The 20,030-nt window shown below is 37.1% G+C and overlaps 1 protein-coding gene and 1 long non-coding RNA gene across 19 annotated transcripts in view; one reads left to right on the top strand and one right to left on the bottom strand.

Annotated features, from left to right (window-relative positions):
- Positions 1-144: 144 nt before the first annotated feature.
- On the top strand, positions 145-1,563 carry LOC106152603 (uncharacterized). Its single transcript, XR_001237346.2, has 3 exons — positions 145-411; positions 647-846; positions 1,229-1,563. It is a non-coding gene; the product is annotated as an uncharacterized LOC106152603 (long non-coding RNA).
- A 922-nt stretch (positions 1,564-2,485) lies between these two features.
- The window catches only part of LOC106152615 (inositol 1,4,5-trisphosphate-gated calcium channel ITPR3), a 72,866-nt gene continuing 55,321 nt past the window's right edge, over positions 2,486-20,030 (bottom strand). For 13 of the 18 annotated variants that reach the window (XM_086999758.1, XM_086999839.1, XM_086999798.1 and 10 more), the window contains 27 exons: positions 19,281-19,352; positions 18,926-19,055; positions 18,530-18,668; positions 18,152-18,307; positions 17,747-17,903; positions 16,780-16,877; positions 15,827-15,926; positions 15,172-15,222; positions 14,251-14,439; positions 12,767-12,901; positions 11,912-12,061; positions 11,421-11,522; positions 11,071-11,223; positions 9,907-9,999; positions 9,039-9,147; positions 8,729-8,850; positions 8,447-8,616; positions 8,039-8,170; positions 7,466-7,621; positions 7,079-7,202; positions 6,783-6,906; positions 6,090-6,265; positions 5,675-5,827; positions 5,304-5,381; positions 5,040-5,159; positions 4,519-4,653; positions 2,486-4,329 (listed from right to left, as the gene is read on the bottom strand). In XM_086999758.1, coding sequence (XP_086855884.1) covers positions 3,847-4,329; positions 4,519-4,653; positions 5,040-5,159; positions 5,304-5,381; positions 5,675-5,827; positions 6,090-6,265; positions 6,783-6,906; positions 7,079-7,202; positions 7,466-7,621; positions 8,039-8,170; positions 8,447-8,616; positions 8,729-8,850; positions 9,039-9,147; positions 9,907-9,999; positions 11,071-11,223; positions 11,421-11,522; positions 11,912-12,061; positions 12,767-12,901; positions 14,251-14,439; positions 15,172-15,222; positions 15,827-15,926; positions 16,780-16,877; positions 17,747-17,903; positions 18,152-18,307; positions 18,530-18,668; positions 18,926-19,055; positions 19,281-19,352 — 3,807 coding nt within the window. In that variant the 3' untranslated portion in view covers positions 2,486-3,846. Of the gene's footprint in view, positions 4,330-4,518; positions 4,654-5,039; positions 5,160-5,303; positions 5,382-5,674; positions 5,828-6,089; positions 6,266-6,782; positions 6,907-7,078; positions 7,203-7,465; positions 7,622-8,038; positions 8,171-8,446; positions 8,617-8,728; positions 8,851-9,038; positions 9,148-9,906; positions 10,000-11,070; positions 11,224-11,420; positions 11,523-11,911; positions 12,062-12,766; positions 12,902-14,250; positions 14,440-15,171; positions 15,223-15,826; positions 15,927-16,779; positions 16,878-17,449; positions 17,548-17,746; positions 17,904-18,151; positions 18,308-18,529; positions 18,669-18,925; positions 19,056-19,280; positions 19,353-20,030 lie in introns of all 18 variants that reach the window. The other 5 variants (XM_086999784.1, XM_086999852.1, XM_086999830.1 and 2 more) reach the window with 4 other exon arrangements.

Here is a 20,030-nt window from a genome sequence, read left to right as displayed (position 1 = left end):
ATCGTGTGTTAAGTTGATATCTGAATGACGTCATACGAGAACGTTACACAGATTTCATGAAAGGAGTAGACCAATAAATTTGGTGATTAGGGTTTATTAAGCGCAAAATTTAAGATATCGACGCATATGCAAACACGGTTGACAGTGTCATTTTCCTATTGCTGATAAAAGTTTATTAATTGCTAATATCGTAAGTTAATTCTTTCTTTTGAGAGGCGTTGACGCGTAAGAAGTGCTAGCGCTTTTACTTGTAACTTGCGTCCTATCATTGGTACTCTCAATCTCTTTTGGTTATTTGATCAACTGCAACGGGAATTGCCAGGGGATTAACTAACAAGATGTTCACAGTATCGACGACTAAATTTATTCTCCTCACCCTTGTTGGCTTCCTTATGATTGAGACGTTCTCAGGTAAGTGTCAGGTTACGAAATACAATCTCCGCCTTCTTGTTTATTAAGTGAAGGCGTGGGTGTCATATCCTCTTTAAATGGATGAAAATAATCTAGATTTTCTAAGCTCTTAAATATGAAATTACTGTCCTCCGCCTCACATGCCCATCCCCATCCCCTCACTACCGAATTGAATGGCTTTGTTGAAGTCTACAGCCTGTGAAACAATTTTTCTATATATTTTCATGCTGGTCAGACGCCCTGAGTCTGGGAAACATCAAAGAGGGGAGAGCTGTTGAACGTGTGAAGCGTTTCAATTACAACTTATTGGCGTGTAAGTGTCCTAATGGATGGAAACCACGGTGTGCCTCAGACGAGGGCTGCCAGCAGCGCCACGGCAGCCAATACAAGTGCCGCTTCGTCTGTTGTGGAGCGCGTTGCGTGCTAGGGGAATAAGTAAGTTCTAAATGAGAAATGTGACATTCACAACAATCTGTTTACAAACTCGGTATCAATTTTGGCATGTTAATTTTTCTTCCCTTGCGGGGAAAGCAAAATTTCTATGAAATCTGGTACCGTCAATCGCAATAGTTTTAAACATAATCATGTCTTCTGAAAACGCCCATTTTGTTGATTGCGTTTGATACTATGGCTTTTCAATGTTTGTACCACGACAGCTAAAATTAAAATTAACTTGTTACTAATCATAATCCTTATCCGTTTGTCTATGCAGCTTTTGCCACTAATGCAAAATGCTGTTGATTCGAATTACGCCGCAAAACGCAAAAACAAAACGCGTCGTATGAGTATTCGCAACGTTTCTCTTGTATCGTTTCAGGCTCAGTCAAGACACATTGACGCACATTGACGCAAGAAGTACTGCTTGCTTTCAAATATGCAACCATTCCTCGGCGAACTGAAATAGACGTTTTTTATTTGAGACACTGATGCTACTAGTAGAGCATAAGACATTTTAATCCTTGTTTTTCAATCATGTTAAATTTTACAGAGACGGACATGGAAAGAGAAATCAATGACTTGAAAACTAAGCAAAGAACAGACTTTTTATTCAAAGTTTGGCACGATTCACTTTAACTTCGTGACAATAGAAACTGCCAGAATGACAGATATTTTAGAAATAAAAATTAAAATAAAATGAATACTGAAAATAAATCGTTGAAAATTTGTCTTTAAATAGGACAAGACGTAACTGTTCTGAATGATCTGTTCCACGTTATCCTACAAACCGTAAAATCGAAGTTGGGTATGAGTACATGTACGCAATACTTATCCACTATACATCCAATGCTGATTCAAAATGGTACTTAAATTAAACAGCTTCGAGACGTAAAGCCTTTTCTTTTTCTGGTCATGGGTGTGGCAAGATAAGATAATAATGTATAATGTATTAATTATACGTCGTGAGATCATATGCACTGTATCGTTTTTGTCTTAAATGGTTTCTTTAATAAGTATGGGCATGAAAAACTGTATAATACCTTGCAGCAGCTTCTCCATAATCCTCAAACTTGACTTGTCCGTCCTTATTTTTGCTACCGCATGGTGTTTTAAAAAAGCCATCTCGATATGAATGATTAAAATATCGCATTGCACAATTTTCTTCTACATGTATTAAGTTTATGGAATATCCTCCTAATGATCCTACCGTAATAAACTAAATTTCTATTCTTCTTTGTAGCTATAAAGTCTGCTCCAAAGAATTCAGCGAAAAGTGCGACGTTTTCAGGGTGTCTGTGGAATAAGTCTAAAGACATCACGTGATGTTATTTACAAGTAAGGGTTCTCAACATGACTGAGGGGCTAATAAATGCATATGTCGAACGGGATTTTCGGTGTTTACAGCGTATTTATAAAGAAAGTGACATAAAAAAAGACTTAAAGAGCGACTTCAAAGAAACCAACTTCATTTCAACTTTTTATGCATAATACACCATAATCTTACAACTTATAAAACGAGGATCATAAATGACCACTTAGGCGTTTGCGGTTGCTAAACGTGGCATTCGTAAAATATCGACATTGTGTGATCGTCCAAATCAGGTAATCGTCTAAATCAGTTGACGCAACTATAATAAAATGTTTAAGAGGATTGAGATAAAGATCTCAGCATTTATTCAATTTCTTTATTCAATAACTGAAAACTTTGTCTACTATAAGAAAGGGCTTTATATGCCCACATTTAGTTTAACATGTTAGAACTTTTCAATAAACCAAGTACTACTCAAGCAAATACACCCCAAAGCTGGATTGCACTATAATGACTCATGAAAATCAAACTAATCCGCTCTTGTTCTAATACTTCAGAAATTCGCCCAATAATAAAATACAGCGTTATAATACAATGAACGTAACAAATGATCAATTAACTGAGGAATTACACAAGGGATAATATCTCGTTAGTCAAATGCAACAGGGCTGAGCTATATATTTAAAACAAAAAAGTAACCTAATCTATTAAAAATCTAATTCCCATTGGCAATACTTTAAAACACTTAAATACTCTATATCTCAAAATGCCATTTCTTTGACGTGTCGGTAAAAATTATGATAAATAAATAAACCAGCGGTTCCTAATACTGGTAAAATAATAATAATATACATGTACTACGGTGCAGTGACGATTCACTTGTTAAAGGTTTAATGCGTAAGTAAAATCCAACCAACTGGCGTTCATCCCACATCGTTATATACAATAAAACGTGACGCTTACAAATAGATGATGCTCATCCAAATAATTAAAATATGTGGGTGTGTGATTAAATTGCAAGGTTATATAATCCTTTATTTTTCTTGATACTATATCATTATTACAATGTAAGAAAACAAATATAAATACATTTTCCAGATAAAACCAAAATGGTTACACCATGTTAAAATATAAACTCTTAAATACAGTTATATAAATACGATTAGTACTCAAGCACTACATATAGGCCTTTAAGGACCTGCACTTGAGAGACGTTTAATCCAAAGTACATCTTTCTTTAACTGTCTAAAAATAAGAACAGTTATATGTACGTATGTAAGTATCTCCTGTTACATGCGTTATATAAAATGACCCGGTACCTTCCTGCTAAAATGCTAGGTCTACCTTCAGTATCAACGTCATTGGCAACACAAATCGGCCAACCCCTCACTTAATTTTATCATTTCCGCTTTTACAAAATGTCAATTCGAATTATCCTATATACCCTTCAGAGAAAAAGATATACTTGAAAAAGGGGCGACAGTGTTGTTTTTATGACAAACTGTCAACAGTAAGCGATATTTCATTCCACGCCGGCAGACAAATGCACGCAACTGGAAGTGATCTCGTCGCTACAAGCAATGCTTGATAATGTGAGTGTCTGGAACGACCGACGCTCAAACGACGACTACACCAGCGCCAAACCAAACACCAAACTTTTAACACAATGCAGGATAGCGTTCCCTTGTTCATAGACGGGTGTCATCAAAGTCATCGTCGTCACTAAATGTTGGTGATGGAAAGTCTTCGGGGGCTGTGAGTGGAAAAGCCACTTCCGATACGTGTGGTGCCATATCTAGTGCGTGAGGCTCGTCATGTGGTCTTTCGGGAGGTACGTCATGGGGCCCGTCGGATGGTGGTGGTGGTGGCGGTGGCAGGAGCTCGCGCGGTGTTTCAGGAGGCTCTTCTGTTCTTCGTGGGGACTCCCGCGGTGGACTTTCTTCCGTGCTTGTAGCACTGTCACGTAAGGTTATTGTTTCTGGAGTTCTGACCCCTCCACGACTATCGTCGTCGTCAGAATATCGTGCTGCATCTCCCTCCCTGTCTTCAGGGCGCCGTGGCCCCTCGATGGCCGCGGCGAGGGTGTCGTGACTACCGCTCAGCGCCTTGCGGTACATTTCTTGCCACTGTTTCTGACGCCTGTGCTCCTCTTCACGCATTCGTTTTGATTCCTAGAAACCAATCCAATACCACTTTGATTACACTCATATAGCAGGTTATAGAAACATTTTAATAATGGATAGCATTTCATTCTGAATAAACTTCCACTCGGGTTATGTAGAGACATCTATATCGAATAACGTTTCATTTAAATAGCATAAAGTACTCTGATATACTTTCACGAAAACAGTGATACTGACCTCCTCTCGCTGTCTACGAAGGAGTTCCGTGACTTTCTCCAAGACGGCATCAATTTTTTCGTCTGTGCCATCTTCTTCTCCAGTGAGCGATAAGGCACAATTCATGGGGAAGAATTCGTATTGCTCTCTTTGTAACTGAAACCACAGCAAAATATATATGTTTTATGTTATTATTGTTTACATTTTTGGGGTAATGAACAATGTCAGCAGTCTGCACAGCGTGCTAGGGAAAACTGGAAACCGCATATAAATGTGCCGTTTGTTATTCGAAAAAAAAAGGATATTTCTTAGGCACCCGAGAAATCCACCTATTATCATCCACCTATGATATCTATTAGGCTAACATTATGAATCATCTCAAATCGTGCAAACTCATGTTTTACTGCATCATAACTGAATACATTGTACAGGTACCTGTATGACAAGTACAAAAGTCACTGTAGCAATTGATAACATTTCATGAAGCTTTTTAGTTATAAAAAAAGACGGAAATGCCAAAAGGGACAAAGCAGAGCACTCACAGCTTGCGCTACGTGTAGATCCAACGCAGTGTAATCGTTAGACTTGGTGTCATCTAAGTGGATAAAGAAGAATATGTAGGCCCACATGTTGTGTTCTTCTCTGGCGTGCTTCAAAAATCCCTGATAAAAATATGCACCAGAGTATTAGGCATTATGTAATTGTTTATCAGAACGTAAAAACAAAATCTCTTTTGACAAATGAAAGTGCGAACGAACTTTTTTTTAGTAATTTATTTCAGACTAAAGATTTAATTATCAACTTACGTTCCCATGATGTTCGAAATCGTGACTTCCTCGACTGCAGATGAAACAAGTGTCTCGCATGTCGGATTCGGCTGTCCACTGTAATTGAAAGTACATAGTCCTTTTAATTTAAATGATATGTCTACAAAATTCACATTTATCACCTATATGGCAAATAATCCGAGGAGACGTTAATAACATATCCTTTATATGGACAAGGAATCTATGGCGTAAAACTCTTATTTAAAATCTAATTGCAAAGTTATGGGGCCGCTAACACGTTCCACTGCAATATAGTGATCAATAAAACTAAATCACTTCAACAGCAACTCCGTCCACATGCGCACCACTCAAAATTATTCCTTTTATGTCGATGAAATAGCCAGTCCTACCTTGAGATCTCTAAGCTCAGAGAACGTGTCGACCACGATACCGAGGATCACGTTCAAGCCAATGGTGGTGATCAAGATAAAGAATGATAAGTGGAAAACCGCCACCACGGCGAACGCGATAAAATTGTTCTCTGATTCTGGTAATGTCAGGCGCTGAAAATGACAAATGATATCTATACTGTCTGTGATAATATCCCGTCACAAATGTTTCTAACTTTACACATCGCAACGTTTTATGATAACAATTATATTACACTGTGTACAGACAGAATAGTATCATATTATTTAATGATTTAACAGAAAATACAATTAGTACGTTACTAATAAAAACACTAGTTTCTTTAAACAATTACAAAAACAAAAGACCCAACAAAAGCCCAGTCATTAAAGAAATATGATATGTGCAAGCGCTTACATCAAATATCGCTCCAATCAGCCCGTATCGTATGACTGTCACAGAGCACTCTAAGAGCGTTCCACAATATTCCTCGTCTTTAGGCAAGAACAGCGCTCTCATAAAGGCAAAGCTAATCAGGGCATATATGTAGAAGATGATCACACCCAGTATGCCCACCCACAGTAGCGAAACGCCTGAAAAAATAATACAGCAATATTGAAACTTGGCAAAACTGCCACAACGCGCACTCCCAGTCAAAATGTGACTGCTTAACATGAAAAAAAATCTTATCCCACTTTCGTCTCACCCGCAGCCTTGATAGTCGTGGTACAGTAAGTCGCGTGCAGCAATAAACACTGTGGTTAGAAATTGTCATCACATATTCTGTCGAGAAATTGTGTACTTTAAATAAAGCCGCCACAACTAAAATGGAAGTGCGGTCTTTGTGACTTTCTTTCACTGAGATTTTTTTCATCATATATTTTGCTTCAATCAGAAATTGAAAAGTGCATCTATCACATGCTGAAAAACAGTTTTGTTGAGTCGACTTCTGTCATTTATGAAGGGACACAGCATGTCGTGACATATGATGGCAGTGGTAACAAAACAATAATTTACTCTATTCTCAAATCATCAACTGAATTTCTACGAAAAAAACCTAAAGATATAATTAAAAACGGACTGGAGAGGAGAGTTCGATTACTACCATACCGTTTTGTGTGACAGCTTTGATGACTCCCTGCAGAATTTGATTATTGTTGACGATGTTGAGAAGATGGAAGGCAAAGAAGTAACCATGGAAAAATGTTCCAGCGACAGACATTCCAACGAAAATCTAAAAAGAAGAGAAACAACTAATCCTGCTTGGTTTCTTGAGATTCATCACTAATCAAAATGACCTTCTTATACACCAATAACAAAGGTTGATGACCACCAATATCAGTAACAAAACTTTTACAAAAAATAAATTAGACATGCTTCCATTAAACCTTTAGGAGTCTACTCACCACATAATAAAAAGTGGCAAGACTGAAGAACTTGACATCAAGTTTTGACTGGCGTTTAGCTTTCTCACAGTCAACCTCATGTGCTATTTCATCCTCTTCTTCATCTTTCCGTCCACACAAACGCCTAATGTACAAAAGTCCAGAATTAGATGTAAAATGTAAGCTAGATGTTTTTAAATACCGATTTTAATTTTGATTCCTGATGTTTGCTTGATTTTAAGCCTTTTTTCTTTACGACTAGGGGCATTTTACATGCACGGGGTCTAAAATATTAATATGCTAAAACAGAATGAGATATACATTCATCAGTTTTTTCCATTTTAAACTACATTTTTGTCAAAAAATACCAATAACTGTGTCAAAAATGTCAAGCTGCATTACACATACCTGCAAAGATTTGGGATTGCAGACAAACTCGGGCACTTGGGATGGTTAGAAAGGAAATAACTGATGAGCACGAACAGTGAAAATAAGTTATGCGTGCCTCCCATAGCATATAGCAGCAAATCGTATATCTCTACCGACGACGTATCTGGGTTGGGGCTGAAAAGGAGAATTATATTTGATAAAAACGTGAACACGTTTGATTTTCACTTTACACTTTCAAAATATTCTCAATAAGGGGCTGTCAATGTTCATTTAATAGAGCTCACGCATATATACATATAGGCCCTATGTACGTCAGTGTTCATACAGATTACGTATGAGTGTAAAGGCAGTTTACATCGGTAATTCAGGTTAAACTAAGCATCCCATAGGTCCGATGGTCTGCAAATTGGTTTGAAAGTCAGGATTCCGTCGCACTTGTCGGTATAGGCCAGCAAGAGATAATACATGTATATAGTAGTCACCTATTTATCACGTCACTAAAACAGTACAGGTTGGGTTGTATTATTACAAGTGCATAGCGATTTCCTTACGCTTTCTATGAATAGGCCGTTTTTGTTTCCAGTGACTTACTTGTAAATGGCGTGGTCAAGATGTGTCATATTTTCAGGCGCTTGACTCATGTCATAAGGTGCCTTCCAGGCCCAAAGCATCAAGACGTTGATGGCTACACTCAGCAATATAACAAGGTAGTTCCACAGCAGCCTGTTGAGCGAACAACAAACACAATCAGCACAATCAGTCCTGTGAAATATTAACTCTGAAATTGTGTTTTACACAAACATATCCAGTAACTGAGTGAACTTACTGCTGTTCAATTTGACTTAACAAAGACGACAAGTACAGGTACTCTTACTATTATACTTATTATTGCTACCAACTACAGATATCATTTTGGGGAACTGAAGCACAACCGTCTTACGCTCGTGCGCCAAAATGTAATCCCGCTGACTACATGTACGAAATGAAATGGACGAATACCAGAATTTTGTGAAGAAAACGGCGATTGGATTCCTCAGCATCTTCCGCTGGTAGTAGATGTCTTTGAGGATGTCCTTTGACCACGCCATCAAATCACGAATCTTGTTGCTAGGCGACGAGCGGTCAACATCCCATTTTAGTTTTTCCTTCACTTCTTCTCTCAAAACGTTCTACGGAAGAAATAGTATAATGTGGATTTTCTTATTATATTTAAAGGTCACACAGTAATTAAAATTAAGACACGTAAAACTGATATGGGGCAATTTTGAAAAAGAGACTTACCTTGTTTTTCACCCTGAAGTGCACTTTTTGGAGATTTCCATCTTTCATCAATTCTATTGACATTGAATTCTTCTTGTAATAGTTGTAAGCGGCCATTTGGTCTGGTGTTATTACGAGACCAGCTGAAATCAAGCAACAAAACTCGTGATTTGAAAATTCTAGAAACGTTCTGAATGAAACAAGAAGAAAATTATCTAGGCATTTATAATTTATTGCCTGTGGGCATTATCTTTCTCTCATATAACTTCAATCAATGTGTATTTTAAACTTTGTTATTTTAACAAATCGGGTTTTAATTCAGGTTTTTTACCTCTTTCGTTCAGCACGGGATCAATGTCGTAAAACCGTGCCATCAGCAGAAAGTAGAGGAAGCCAACCTCGTAAGCCTTGTCTTTCAAGTCATTCTTTTTGTTTTTTTCCTAGAAAATTCAAAGTGATCTACATGTATAAGCGATGGAATAAGACAAAAAGTCACTATCCACTGTAATACTTATCAAATTGACTGTACAAAAATAATTTCTGTTATAAAATCCAATTTAACAAAAATTTAAATACTCGTAAAAATTTTTTCTCAAACCTCTATATATGTACATGGATTTTGTTGGCGATAGGTAGTACATATTCATGCTATTCATTTGCATTTTACCCATGCGACATTCAAAGGAGATTTTTTTATCACTTGACAGTACATGGTATAATAATAATAATACAGTACACGTCACAACTGAGATACTGCTAACGTGCAGATTACACTTTTCTAAAACAGGGACATTACATTTACATGTTTCAAAAACAAGGAAATTACATTTGACTATCATTTCGGAGTGCAATACGATGGCAAGGTCTACTTTTTAGTGAAAGACAGTCTGATAATATAATAAAGTTTACTTATGAAGAGAACAACAGAAAGGGAACACTTAAAAACACATGCCAAGCAAACACGTTTAATATATAATACATGTAGGTAAATGAGTTAACGTTATGTTAGGTGATGAGCGTCTGCTTTCGGTGAACAGATTTTATACCCTTAGCTTTTACATACCAAGATGCATGGAATAAAAATTAGTCTAGGAAATTGACAAAAACGCCGGGGATAATTTAAAAGCCACTTCCAATGAAAAGGGGGACAAATAGGGTAAGGATTGCTACTGTAGGTCTATCTATCATTTTCTACTTACCATTATTTCTCTTAGTAAACCGCCACCCATCTGTGATAGGTTTTTCATGTTATCTCCCATATTGGTGCTTATCTTTGCTTTATATGTTGGAGGCTGTAAAGGCATGCAATCATGCATATGCAATGAAATGGTTGCCATGTTGAGGCAGATTTGTATGTGTAGGATAGAAGAATTCCATTTTAATACAGTTAAAAGAGTAGTTCAAAGCAAAGATTTTAGTCATATAAGTAAATTATGTTGAGAATAACATTTGTATATTTCCAAAGACAATGATAAAGAAAACGCTTTAATATTTCATCTTTTGGCTGGCAACATTTACAAACATAACCATCCCTGTATGCCATTTCCTATACAAACCACTCAGGTCATAAATTGTAACACATCATAGTTGAATATCCCAATACACTCCCGTTAGAAAAAAAAGCGAATCACAATAAACACCCCAACCTCAGAGTTAAAACACAAACAAAACAAAAACAAGCTGACACAATAGATTAGACGGAGCGCTGTACAATCCGGGTTGACCACGATGAAATCGCGCTACAAGAATTGAAAAATAGCAAAATAGGTTTTTAAAAAATCAGAGCACGAAATTCCACTTTTTGATAAAAGTAACAACATTTAGTGGAAAAATTAAACTGATTTCCATGCGTATATCTTCTTAATTGCCGTGGAAAACTTAAACAAGTGGGGACAAAACCTTAAACTAGACAAAATATAAATGTCCGAGGCAGACAAAAATGTAAAACATCCGAGACAGATACTACGATATTTTTGACCATATAATAAATTTTATCACAGGTGAATTATTTAAATCGTAGGAATCGATTAATATTTGAATAATCAAATTCAATAATCAAGTTTTTAATTACTTTAAATAAGTTATTTTTACTGAATTTTCCCTATACAAGATGATACAAATGACATTGTTCATTTTAATTTCACAAAATCATTACATCAAGTCAGCATATATATATAAGGGACTTTCGTTTTTGTCTATAAATTGCATATGCAGGTAAAATGTGATATAATAAGAAAAAAAGACATATTATACACATTTTGGCACAACTTTGGGCAATAGAGAAGATTGATACTCGGCATTTTGATCGTGGTCAACCCTACGTGATTCCACGCAATAAAGGTAAACATTTATCTAATTATTACCTGGTGAATGCTGTAACAATCTACCATACACCTGTAGACAGCTTCTTTATCTACTGTATCCTTCACCTCCCTGGCCACTTTTATGGGTTCAGGACCGTTCTCTTCAATAAGACTCACGAGAAGATTGGCTATCACTTCTCGTAGTTCAAGTTGCTAAAATACATTTTTCTGGCTATTTAAAATTATGAAGTCATTTTTTTTTTTCAAATTAGTTACAAGTTTACACATATCAAATGATTTATGTATACATCAAATTTCATGCTTGAATAAAGACGATTTATTTGGTATTTACTGATAAATGAGCACTGTATTCTTAGATAATAAATGAACACATATATTTGATTTTATACCATTTCCATCGATATGCCTTCATATTTTCCAGCTCTCAGGATGAAGTTAATGTAATCCACAACTTTGTTGTCCAACAAAACAACCCTATTGGCTTGGTTTCCCTGAATAACATAGAACCGAAGTCCTTTAAGTAAAAAAGCGATGCGGGAGTTTGATTTAGAAGTTTTTGGAATAAAAAACAAAGCTATTTTAAAGGCTTAACGCGTTTTATGAATGTGTTAATGTGATTGAAACCTTTCATTTAACCTTCCAAACTCATAGAATTACTGTTGTCAATCAAAAGAAAAGTCAATTGTCATGATGTCGCAAAAATCTCAGATACTAAGTCTAAGGCAGTGATGTCCCTTTTTCGTCAATAAAAAAGGTAAATAAAACAATACAGTCAGAATGAATACATACATACTGGCAAATGAATAACTGAAAAACAACATCATAAAAAGGCCATGGGTTTTGAGATCACAATTGTTCATTTCATGAGCTAAATACATACGGCAGTGAACTCGTTGAGAGTGCTGAACAGCTGAATGACAAGGTCAATGGTGCTGGCGGTAATGTTGGAGTAGACAACGTTCACAAACTGGGCAGTGTCCGCCACTACGTTGATGGATTTAATGTTATCTGGTTGATCCCGTAGGTAATCCTGTAATAGCAAAGTGATAAAAATAAGTTTTAAAGACACTTTTACTATTGTTATGCCTTCTAAAACCACCACTATAGGTGGAAGGAAAAAGAGACCAACAACAAATTCAACCATCATCACGATCACCGCAAGTCGGCTGAACAGTGCTTGTACGGGTACTGTACAATGTCATCTACGATAATCCTACGGCTTAAGAGCCTACGATTTAAAAAAATTTGTCAAAAGTTTTAGCTTGACTTAATCGTAGAGGCTACGCAGGCCGTGTACCTGTGCGATTTCGTACTTTTTTGCACGGCCACCTCCTGCCTTCCGCACAGACGCTACATGAAATGGGATTTTACATGCAGTATACGAGCACCGTACGGACATCGCATTGCAAAATGTAATCTTGGCCTAAGACAGAGATTTCAATAATACTTTCGTATCTTACAAGAGATACAACTTCTGTAAACAATATCCCTCTTTTAATTTTACTGTATTAGATATATCGGTATCAACTACGGCCTCCGAATTTGCGTTTTTCTCAAGGTGCCTGAGCGATAATTTGTTTGTAAACACACGTGAGTTCTTAAATTTACTCAAGTTTTTTCGGACGCGTCTACGACGAAACCAGTCGGTCAAATTCCTTCAATCGATCGATATTCTAAATTGCACGCCATTACCTTTACTAAAGAGATTCGAAGGGATGGGCTGTGCACGGTTTACCTGAATACTTTGGTTTTGTCCATCACACATAGCAGCCAGCAGTCTCAACACCAGCACAATGTAGCCTTCGTCTTTAAACTCCAGGCCGTCCAAAACATCATCTTCCTCAACGTCCACAGAGAGGTTGTCAGAGCCCTAGAGAATGGCACAGCTAACACGTGTTAGTTTCTAAATTAGGTAATTTTTAGTTAAAGCTAAAAGGTTAGGAGTGTGTCTACAGCCTACCTGGAATCGGTTTACGTTTTATCTCAAAGTTTGATCTAATCCATGTAAAACAGTAGGTAGACAGAATAGCATTTCAAACGGGTACATAACCGGCTTTAAAACGAGTTTTAGCAGAAATCATATGCAATATGTCACTTTCAAATCAATTCTCAAACAATCCAAATAAATAATATTTATGCTTAATGCAAATCTCAGTGCTTATTAGACCGGCCAGAGGCCCATGGCACGAGTTACGAACTGAAGTATACGCGACGTTTATGGCCTCACTGTGTGCTGTCTTTTGTAGTAATGGCGAAGATGCGCGAGGAGCAAACAAATTTGAAGACAGCTGAGTATATAACTGAACACAATCAAAGAGGAGAAAAATCGACACTAAAGTCATATTTGGAGAAAATGGTATGCATCAATGCTGATAATCATTTAAGCACGCTGTATCAGACACTTTTCTAATATTACTTGAACAATAATATTGACACTTTTTCACAAAATCATAAGCCCCTTAAATTATTATACTGGTCAGGTTTAGTTATTATCAGTATTGATAATATAAATGTCAGTTTTGTAAAGCATATGCAAGACATAAGAGACATAAAACATTGGTCAAAAAGGTTGTCCCACCCCCAATTCCATGTGCTTGTATTTACAAATGATAACCTCACAGGTGCAAATTGTGATTAACAGTGCTTTTTATTCCAGATAGCATAGCTAGCATGATAAATGGTTAAAACATACAAATAGCGGTGAAAATATCCATATTTTATACCATTTATTCACATTTAACTCATGCACCCCCTCAAATCCAGTGTCTCACTGTGATTTCAACAGAGGTAATGAATTGTCCATAAAATTGAAAGGACACCGCCTAGCGTTCGTTAAAGGTCACGTGTCTAATACCTTGCGTGTCTACCGTGCACTGCAATCATCTACGGTAGGCGGCGCGACAGGCCTGTAACAAGGGTTACAATGCTGTTTTGTGTGTAACCCTTGCTGAAGGCTTATCGTGCCGCCTACAGGAGATAATTGCAGCGAGCAGTAGTTTACAACTGTGAGGTGATTATTTGTAGATAAAATCACATGGAATTGGGGGTGGGACAACCTTTTTTACCTTTGTTGTATATGACATTCGACGTACTCCCGAGGTTTCTGACCCCCTAAATGACATACATTTTGGACAACGATAGAAAATATCCCACAATTAGATTAAAGAAAGTGACAAAAGCACGATGCGTATCTCTACATGTTAACAATATATAACATACCTCAACCATCACCTCATTCAGTTCAATGTCATTGTGATTTGAACCAAATACTAATGGCGTTTCTTCGTTCAGTGAACCATTGGGTAGCTTGAACCTTTGTAAGGAATTGCATTTTGAGCTGGCAGGGGAAATGCTGGTAAGCCCCGATTGCCTATCTCTTTGCAGTGCCCGTAAAGAGTTGGCCCGCGCCTGAAGAAAAGATAAGTGAGCACCACGTACGGAGGAGGAGGAGGCAAGACGGGATAGTGCCGTGGTCTGTTCACACGCAGAACTAACTTAAGACGTCAATAACTTCACAGAAGACCAGATAACATGGTCATCGGTCTAAGTTGTCCTTCGTGTAAACATACCTGGACATATGTGTGGTGGACGTGTACTACACACACGAGTATGGATGATACTAAAAATGCATAGAACAACCATACTTCGGCTTCATTTCACAGATTGCGCAGCGAATGGTACGCTTGGTCCCCGTTTTTGGTTTTATTTTGTTAGTTATATAGAACTCGGTGAAGTTAGTCGCCACTAGGCAGAATACTCGGAAAAACAAAACTCATTCGGAGAGAATGTTCATGAAACAATTCACACGTGACCAAAATGCCTTCGTTTGGTTTTATCGCCATGCGTTTGATTTTCACTTTTTTCTTTTAGAAATTTCACAGTACATTTCACCTTTCGAAAAACGAGTAGTACTGCCATTACAGGTGTTTCGGAAGTTGTTAATTGCATTGTTCTACAAGCAGATGTAAAAATGTTTTGTTTATGAACAGTGCTACACACGAACTAAGGTTAGTACAGTTCATCTAAGTTTTGTTTTAATATCTTGTCCTACAGCAACCAATATCTACAATATTTCTAAATTATCAGGTTAAAATTGATGCTATTATAAACACATAGAGATTTCATTAATTCACCACTTACACCCTTCATAAGTCTTGACTGTCGTCGCGACCTTTCAATTGCCTGTATATCCTAAAAAGAAAAGGCATTACTACCGCACCAACACCGCAATCCAAAAAACAAACAGAAACCAAAGTTCTAAAAAATCAGAAAAAAATCACGCATTAAATTCTCACTCCATGATTCCTTTGACCACTCAAAGATAAGGGAGAAATACTCTCTAAAGTTTCTCTATGTTTGAAAAGAGTTATGATGCGTACTGAAAACGTTTGTAAACTAAGTACTTAGCAAAGCAGCAAAATGCCCAATACAAGTAAAATAACGAAAAGAACCTCTTTACCGAAGTGTCCCGTGCATTGATATGATATTATATTGAAATACACAAGAAGTCAATGTGCTTTTAGAAAATATTTCCATTCTACCAATTATCTGAATGGAATGTGCACCCAGTTAGTAGAAAATTAAGTAACGGATTCCTAAAACACTTTTTTCAGTATTCCACTTGGTACAAAGTATTGAAGATAGCTAATATAAACATCAGACAGTACCAAACACGGACATAGAAGTTGCAACAACGAGAACTTTCATTTAGGGATCTTTCATTTTCAAATACATTATGCATTAAAATAAGAACATTTGTACATTGCTTGTCACATTGCCGTGCTGTGGTCCTTACCTTCATCGCCTTCCTGCCAACAGTAAGGTTAGTCTGTAGACTTTTTGCTTGCGTCATAGATTCCTTGACCCTGGCTTCATGCTGAGTAGCTAATGCGCGCCTGGAAGAGAACAGTTTAGTATATGAATAGGAATGCAGTCCTGTGCATAGTCGACTGGTCATATGTACATTCTAATGGTCATTAAAGACATGAAAATGATACGGTAGTTGTTTTTTTTCTGACCAGCAGCGAGTGAAGAAACCGTAACACTTAAAAATTAAGTATTATCAAATGCTTCAATCTGAGAATGAAGGGGGAATTGATATCTAATAAAAAGTTAACAACAGGAAAATTCATGCGCATGTAATAGCGTATGTATAGGCCTAGATAGGTAGAAAAAGATCGAGAGTGTCAAGCATAGTGCACGGTGCGGGATAAGATAATCCTATTTAATATGCAGTAGTATCTTTTCAAGCTTACACTACGGTAAAGGAACGCATCTAAAAGCTGTAATAGACACATGCATTAGAATTAACATATGACAAAAAAAAAAAAAACTAATTTATCAACCCTAAAATATACGTTGTTCTGGACATCATGATTATTGTAATGATAGCAAATTGGTCACTAAATATTTTATGCGTTTGATACTTCTGCTCTATTTAATACTGAGGCAAAATATTCAGTTCGGTTTAATGTACACAGAAAAAAATCCAAAGTGAAATCAAAGAGTGGCACAGTGCCATTTGCCAATGATAGAAAAGGGGTGTAGTTATATATACATGTATCAGCAGACGCCATGTGTACATAACCACGTGCCTTTCAAAGATAACAGTTATTAAACAATGGGTCCTCGTATCTGCATATTCACAGTTAAGAACGCATTGTTTTGTTGCTTAACATGTCAGTTTTGCAAATATTTAGAATACATCAGCGTTTTTCATTGTCAGGAACTTTCCTTAGACACACCCACCTCTCTTTCAATCCATTGGCAGCTATTTCAAGGCGTATTCGGATGGCGAAAAAGAATGTTTCCGTCCTCATACTCTTGAAAACATCTAACATGGTTCTCTACTCACAGCAAAGGAAAGTGGAAACGAAAATAAACCGATAAGTAATAATGGAAAATAACCAAAAGGCCAATGCAAAAAAAGTAAACAACAATGAAAGAGCACATTTACACACATAAAAAGCAATCGTACGGACAGGGTTCATTCAGAATGGTCCATGACGTGCGTAGGACTGTTCGCGCCAGGGTGCGGAGTAAGACACCAGAACCGCGGAGTAAAAAAAAGTGCGAAGCAGAAAAACTTCAAGGCTCTCTTTCACTTCTACACTCGTTCATAAATTTTAAGATGGAAGAGAAAATATGAAGTCACCGATTTTGAGTAGTAGGTGGAAGAACTTGTTAATACAAACATTGATACCGTGAAAATGATCATCTACGTGTGTTTATCGTGTATAATGTTCCCATGTGAAGTCGAGAACAGGGTGACATGTTAATTGGCAATTTTTTTGCCAGTGATTAGAGCCGTGTTCCTGCGAGTGTCTTGCTCTCTACCCGTTATGAGATTTGCCCTCTGCCAACTGCATCCCTGTAAACAAGCCGAACTGTCTCGATCCATACTCGGACAGAACCCTACCTCTCTTTTATCGCTATTGCCGACAACTGAAGTCGACAGCGAATTGCAAAGAAGAACGATTCCTTCTTGGTACTCATGAAGTATTCCAACATGGCTTTCTGTGTGCGGCATTGAAAAGTATACGGTTAAATATGTGTAACTGTACTATGAAAATCTCAAAATTTTAAATAATATCACTAACTTTTAATAAATGATACATTCTTAAGGAGAAATTACAATACTGAAAATCAAGTCGTTTAAACTCTTCCGTCATCCTTAAGGGAATCGTTTTTTAATCGCATGAGTTAAAAAGTATACCTGTACGTTCCTGTTTGCATTAAACAACATAATGGACAAGAACGCTAGACTCTCTCTAACGATAGCGTTACTTGGTCTTCCTAGATGGGGAAGCACTTCCTCCACAGCGCTATACGAGTTCAAAGTATTCTGTACTTCCAGAATTACTTTCAGTTGCCTGTAAAATAAAGGTTATTTTGAAGGGCTATTTTTTATTCAGCAACCGTTTTAATCTTTACAAATGCCATCCCCAAAATGAGGCTTCATGAGTTAGAGCAGGGCATAAAGTGTAAGTGTTCACGAAGAATTCAAATGAACAAAAATACAAGTACAAAACACATTTCCTGAATTAGTCTCTGGGTATAACCAATCCAGACCTTGCAAAATCTAAAAAAAAAAAAAAACGTATCGAAAGTGGTTGCATACTTTTGAACTTTCTTGTCCTGGGTGTTCTCTTCCCAGTCTTCTCTGAGTTTTCTCTCCTCGTTGTGGATAACGGCGCGCAATATTTGAAGAGACTTAATATCCAACTCATCATTTTCATAAGTGCCGTCCTTCGGATTCACTGCATTGGCTGATACACTGAAATAGAGCATAAATACATCATTAACACACTCAATCTCTTATGTAGACCCAAAGAGAGCGGATGATTATCTATAATTATTGTACAGATGAAAAGCAGAAATGTATCAGAATAATAAAATTGAGATACATGTATGTAGACATACAGCAGTCAAATCGCAGAAAAAATAATGAACCATATAAAAACTGATGAATTTTTTTTTATTTCTATTTTTCACTTACGCGAGTTGCTGCACAAGCTTGCTGACGTTCTGGTATCGCTTCGCTATGTTCTTTTCATTATGCTTGACGAAGCATCGCACATGGGCCTGAAACTCCTCACCAAGCGGCAGGTCCTCATCTCCGCCTATTTCCGTGTATTCTGTAAAATGGGACGTTTTCTATTTTAAGTTGAAGACGTATTTCACATGAAGACAGTGCAAATTAACACCGGTATTTAGAAGAAAACAAGATTCTGCAGTTAGTACATGTATTAAGCATGACAAATTATCATTTGCATTTATCAAGTCCGTAAGGAAATATTGGCTATCAACTTCCAATTCAGTTGTGCCGCACTGTTTAATAGACAGACCTGAGTCTTTAATGGATATCCATATAGACAAATGAACGTAGATGTACCTCGTTTAGACTTGTGCTTCAGCTGTGCCGTCACGGTGTTGTGGCCGCCATATACCAGGCTGCAATTCACGGAGAAGGCCCGGAATTTCTTGTTTAACTCGTCTTCATTTTGATAGTATATGGTGTATGTCTAAAGCACAGTAAAACCCGCATTAATTTCAGTAATTGGATGGGTAAAATGTAAAAGTCACTTGTTATAAATCGTGCTACCTGTTTCGAGTAAAATGAAATTATTTCATTATCAGATCCTTTGTAATACCTTAAAATATCTAGAAAAAGAAATGGTACCTTAGGATGACACTGTGTCTCTTTGCAAACAAATGACAAAAGAAAAACCATTAAAATAGTAACTTACATCTATCGTCTCGCGGGTTGGATCTCGCAAACATCTTCCATTTCCATACTGCTCAATGAACCCTTCCATCACCTGAAAATACGGCAAATTTATGGGAGTTACTTGTTTGTCGAAGACCTAGCTTTATTCACCTCTATATCCACTGGCGGATCCAGGCTTTAACTGACTAGGAGCACAGCTAATCATGAGCCCTAACCTCTGGATTCGCCTTTGGAGTCCAAGCAAAGACAAAGCATATAGTAAGCACACTATTTTAAGTGGCCATCTGCGTCCATTCAGGGAGCTATTAATTGTGTGGCTACGATTCGTAAGATCCTGCATGCACTATAGAGTAAGTTCTAGCAAATGTGATTCAGTACTAAGTATCCAAAAATACCTTTCAGTTAAGGGTACAATTGCAGACTGTAAATGGGAATGCGTTCAACACAGATTTTTATACATAAAAGTTCTCTTTAACAATCGATCGAGATTTGAAAAAAACAAACAGAACTTTATTATATGAACTTCATCATTAAAAGATGCTAAAAAGGTTTGTGCCATTTATTACGGTGGAGCTGACATGCACATTAATAGATAACGGTGGCAGTGCTGACATTCCTGGTATTAACAATGTATTCGGTCTCATGCTTGTGTTCTAGCAGTATCTGGCGGCATAGGGGCAAACTCATATGCTGTGAAGTGATGTCGTTACCATATTAAGTGCAAGGTCACTAAACACCTACCGTGTCAGCTTTCAAATATTCAGTCTGG

The sequence above is a fragment of the Lingula anatina genome, chromosome 1 (assembly GCF_051362555.1).
Source record: "Lingula anatina isolate TDL-2025a chromosome 1, LinAna3.0, whole genome shotgun sequence".
In the NCBI taxonomy this organism is placed as follows: Eukaryota; Metazoa; Brachiopoda; class Lingulata; order Lingulida; family Lingulidae; genus Lingula; species Lingula anatina.
The sequence above is the reverse complement of the archived record's forward strand: the minus strand, read 5'-3'. Positions and strand labels throughout refer to the sequence as shown.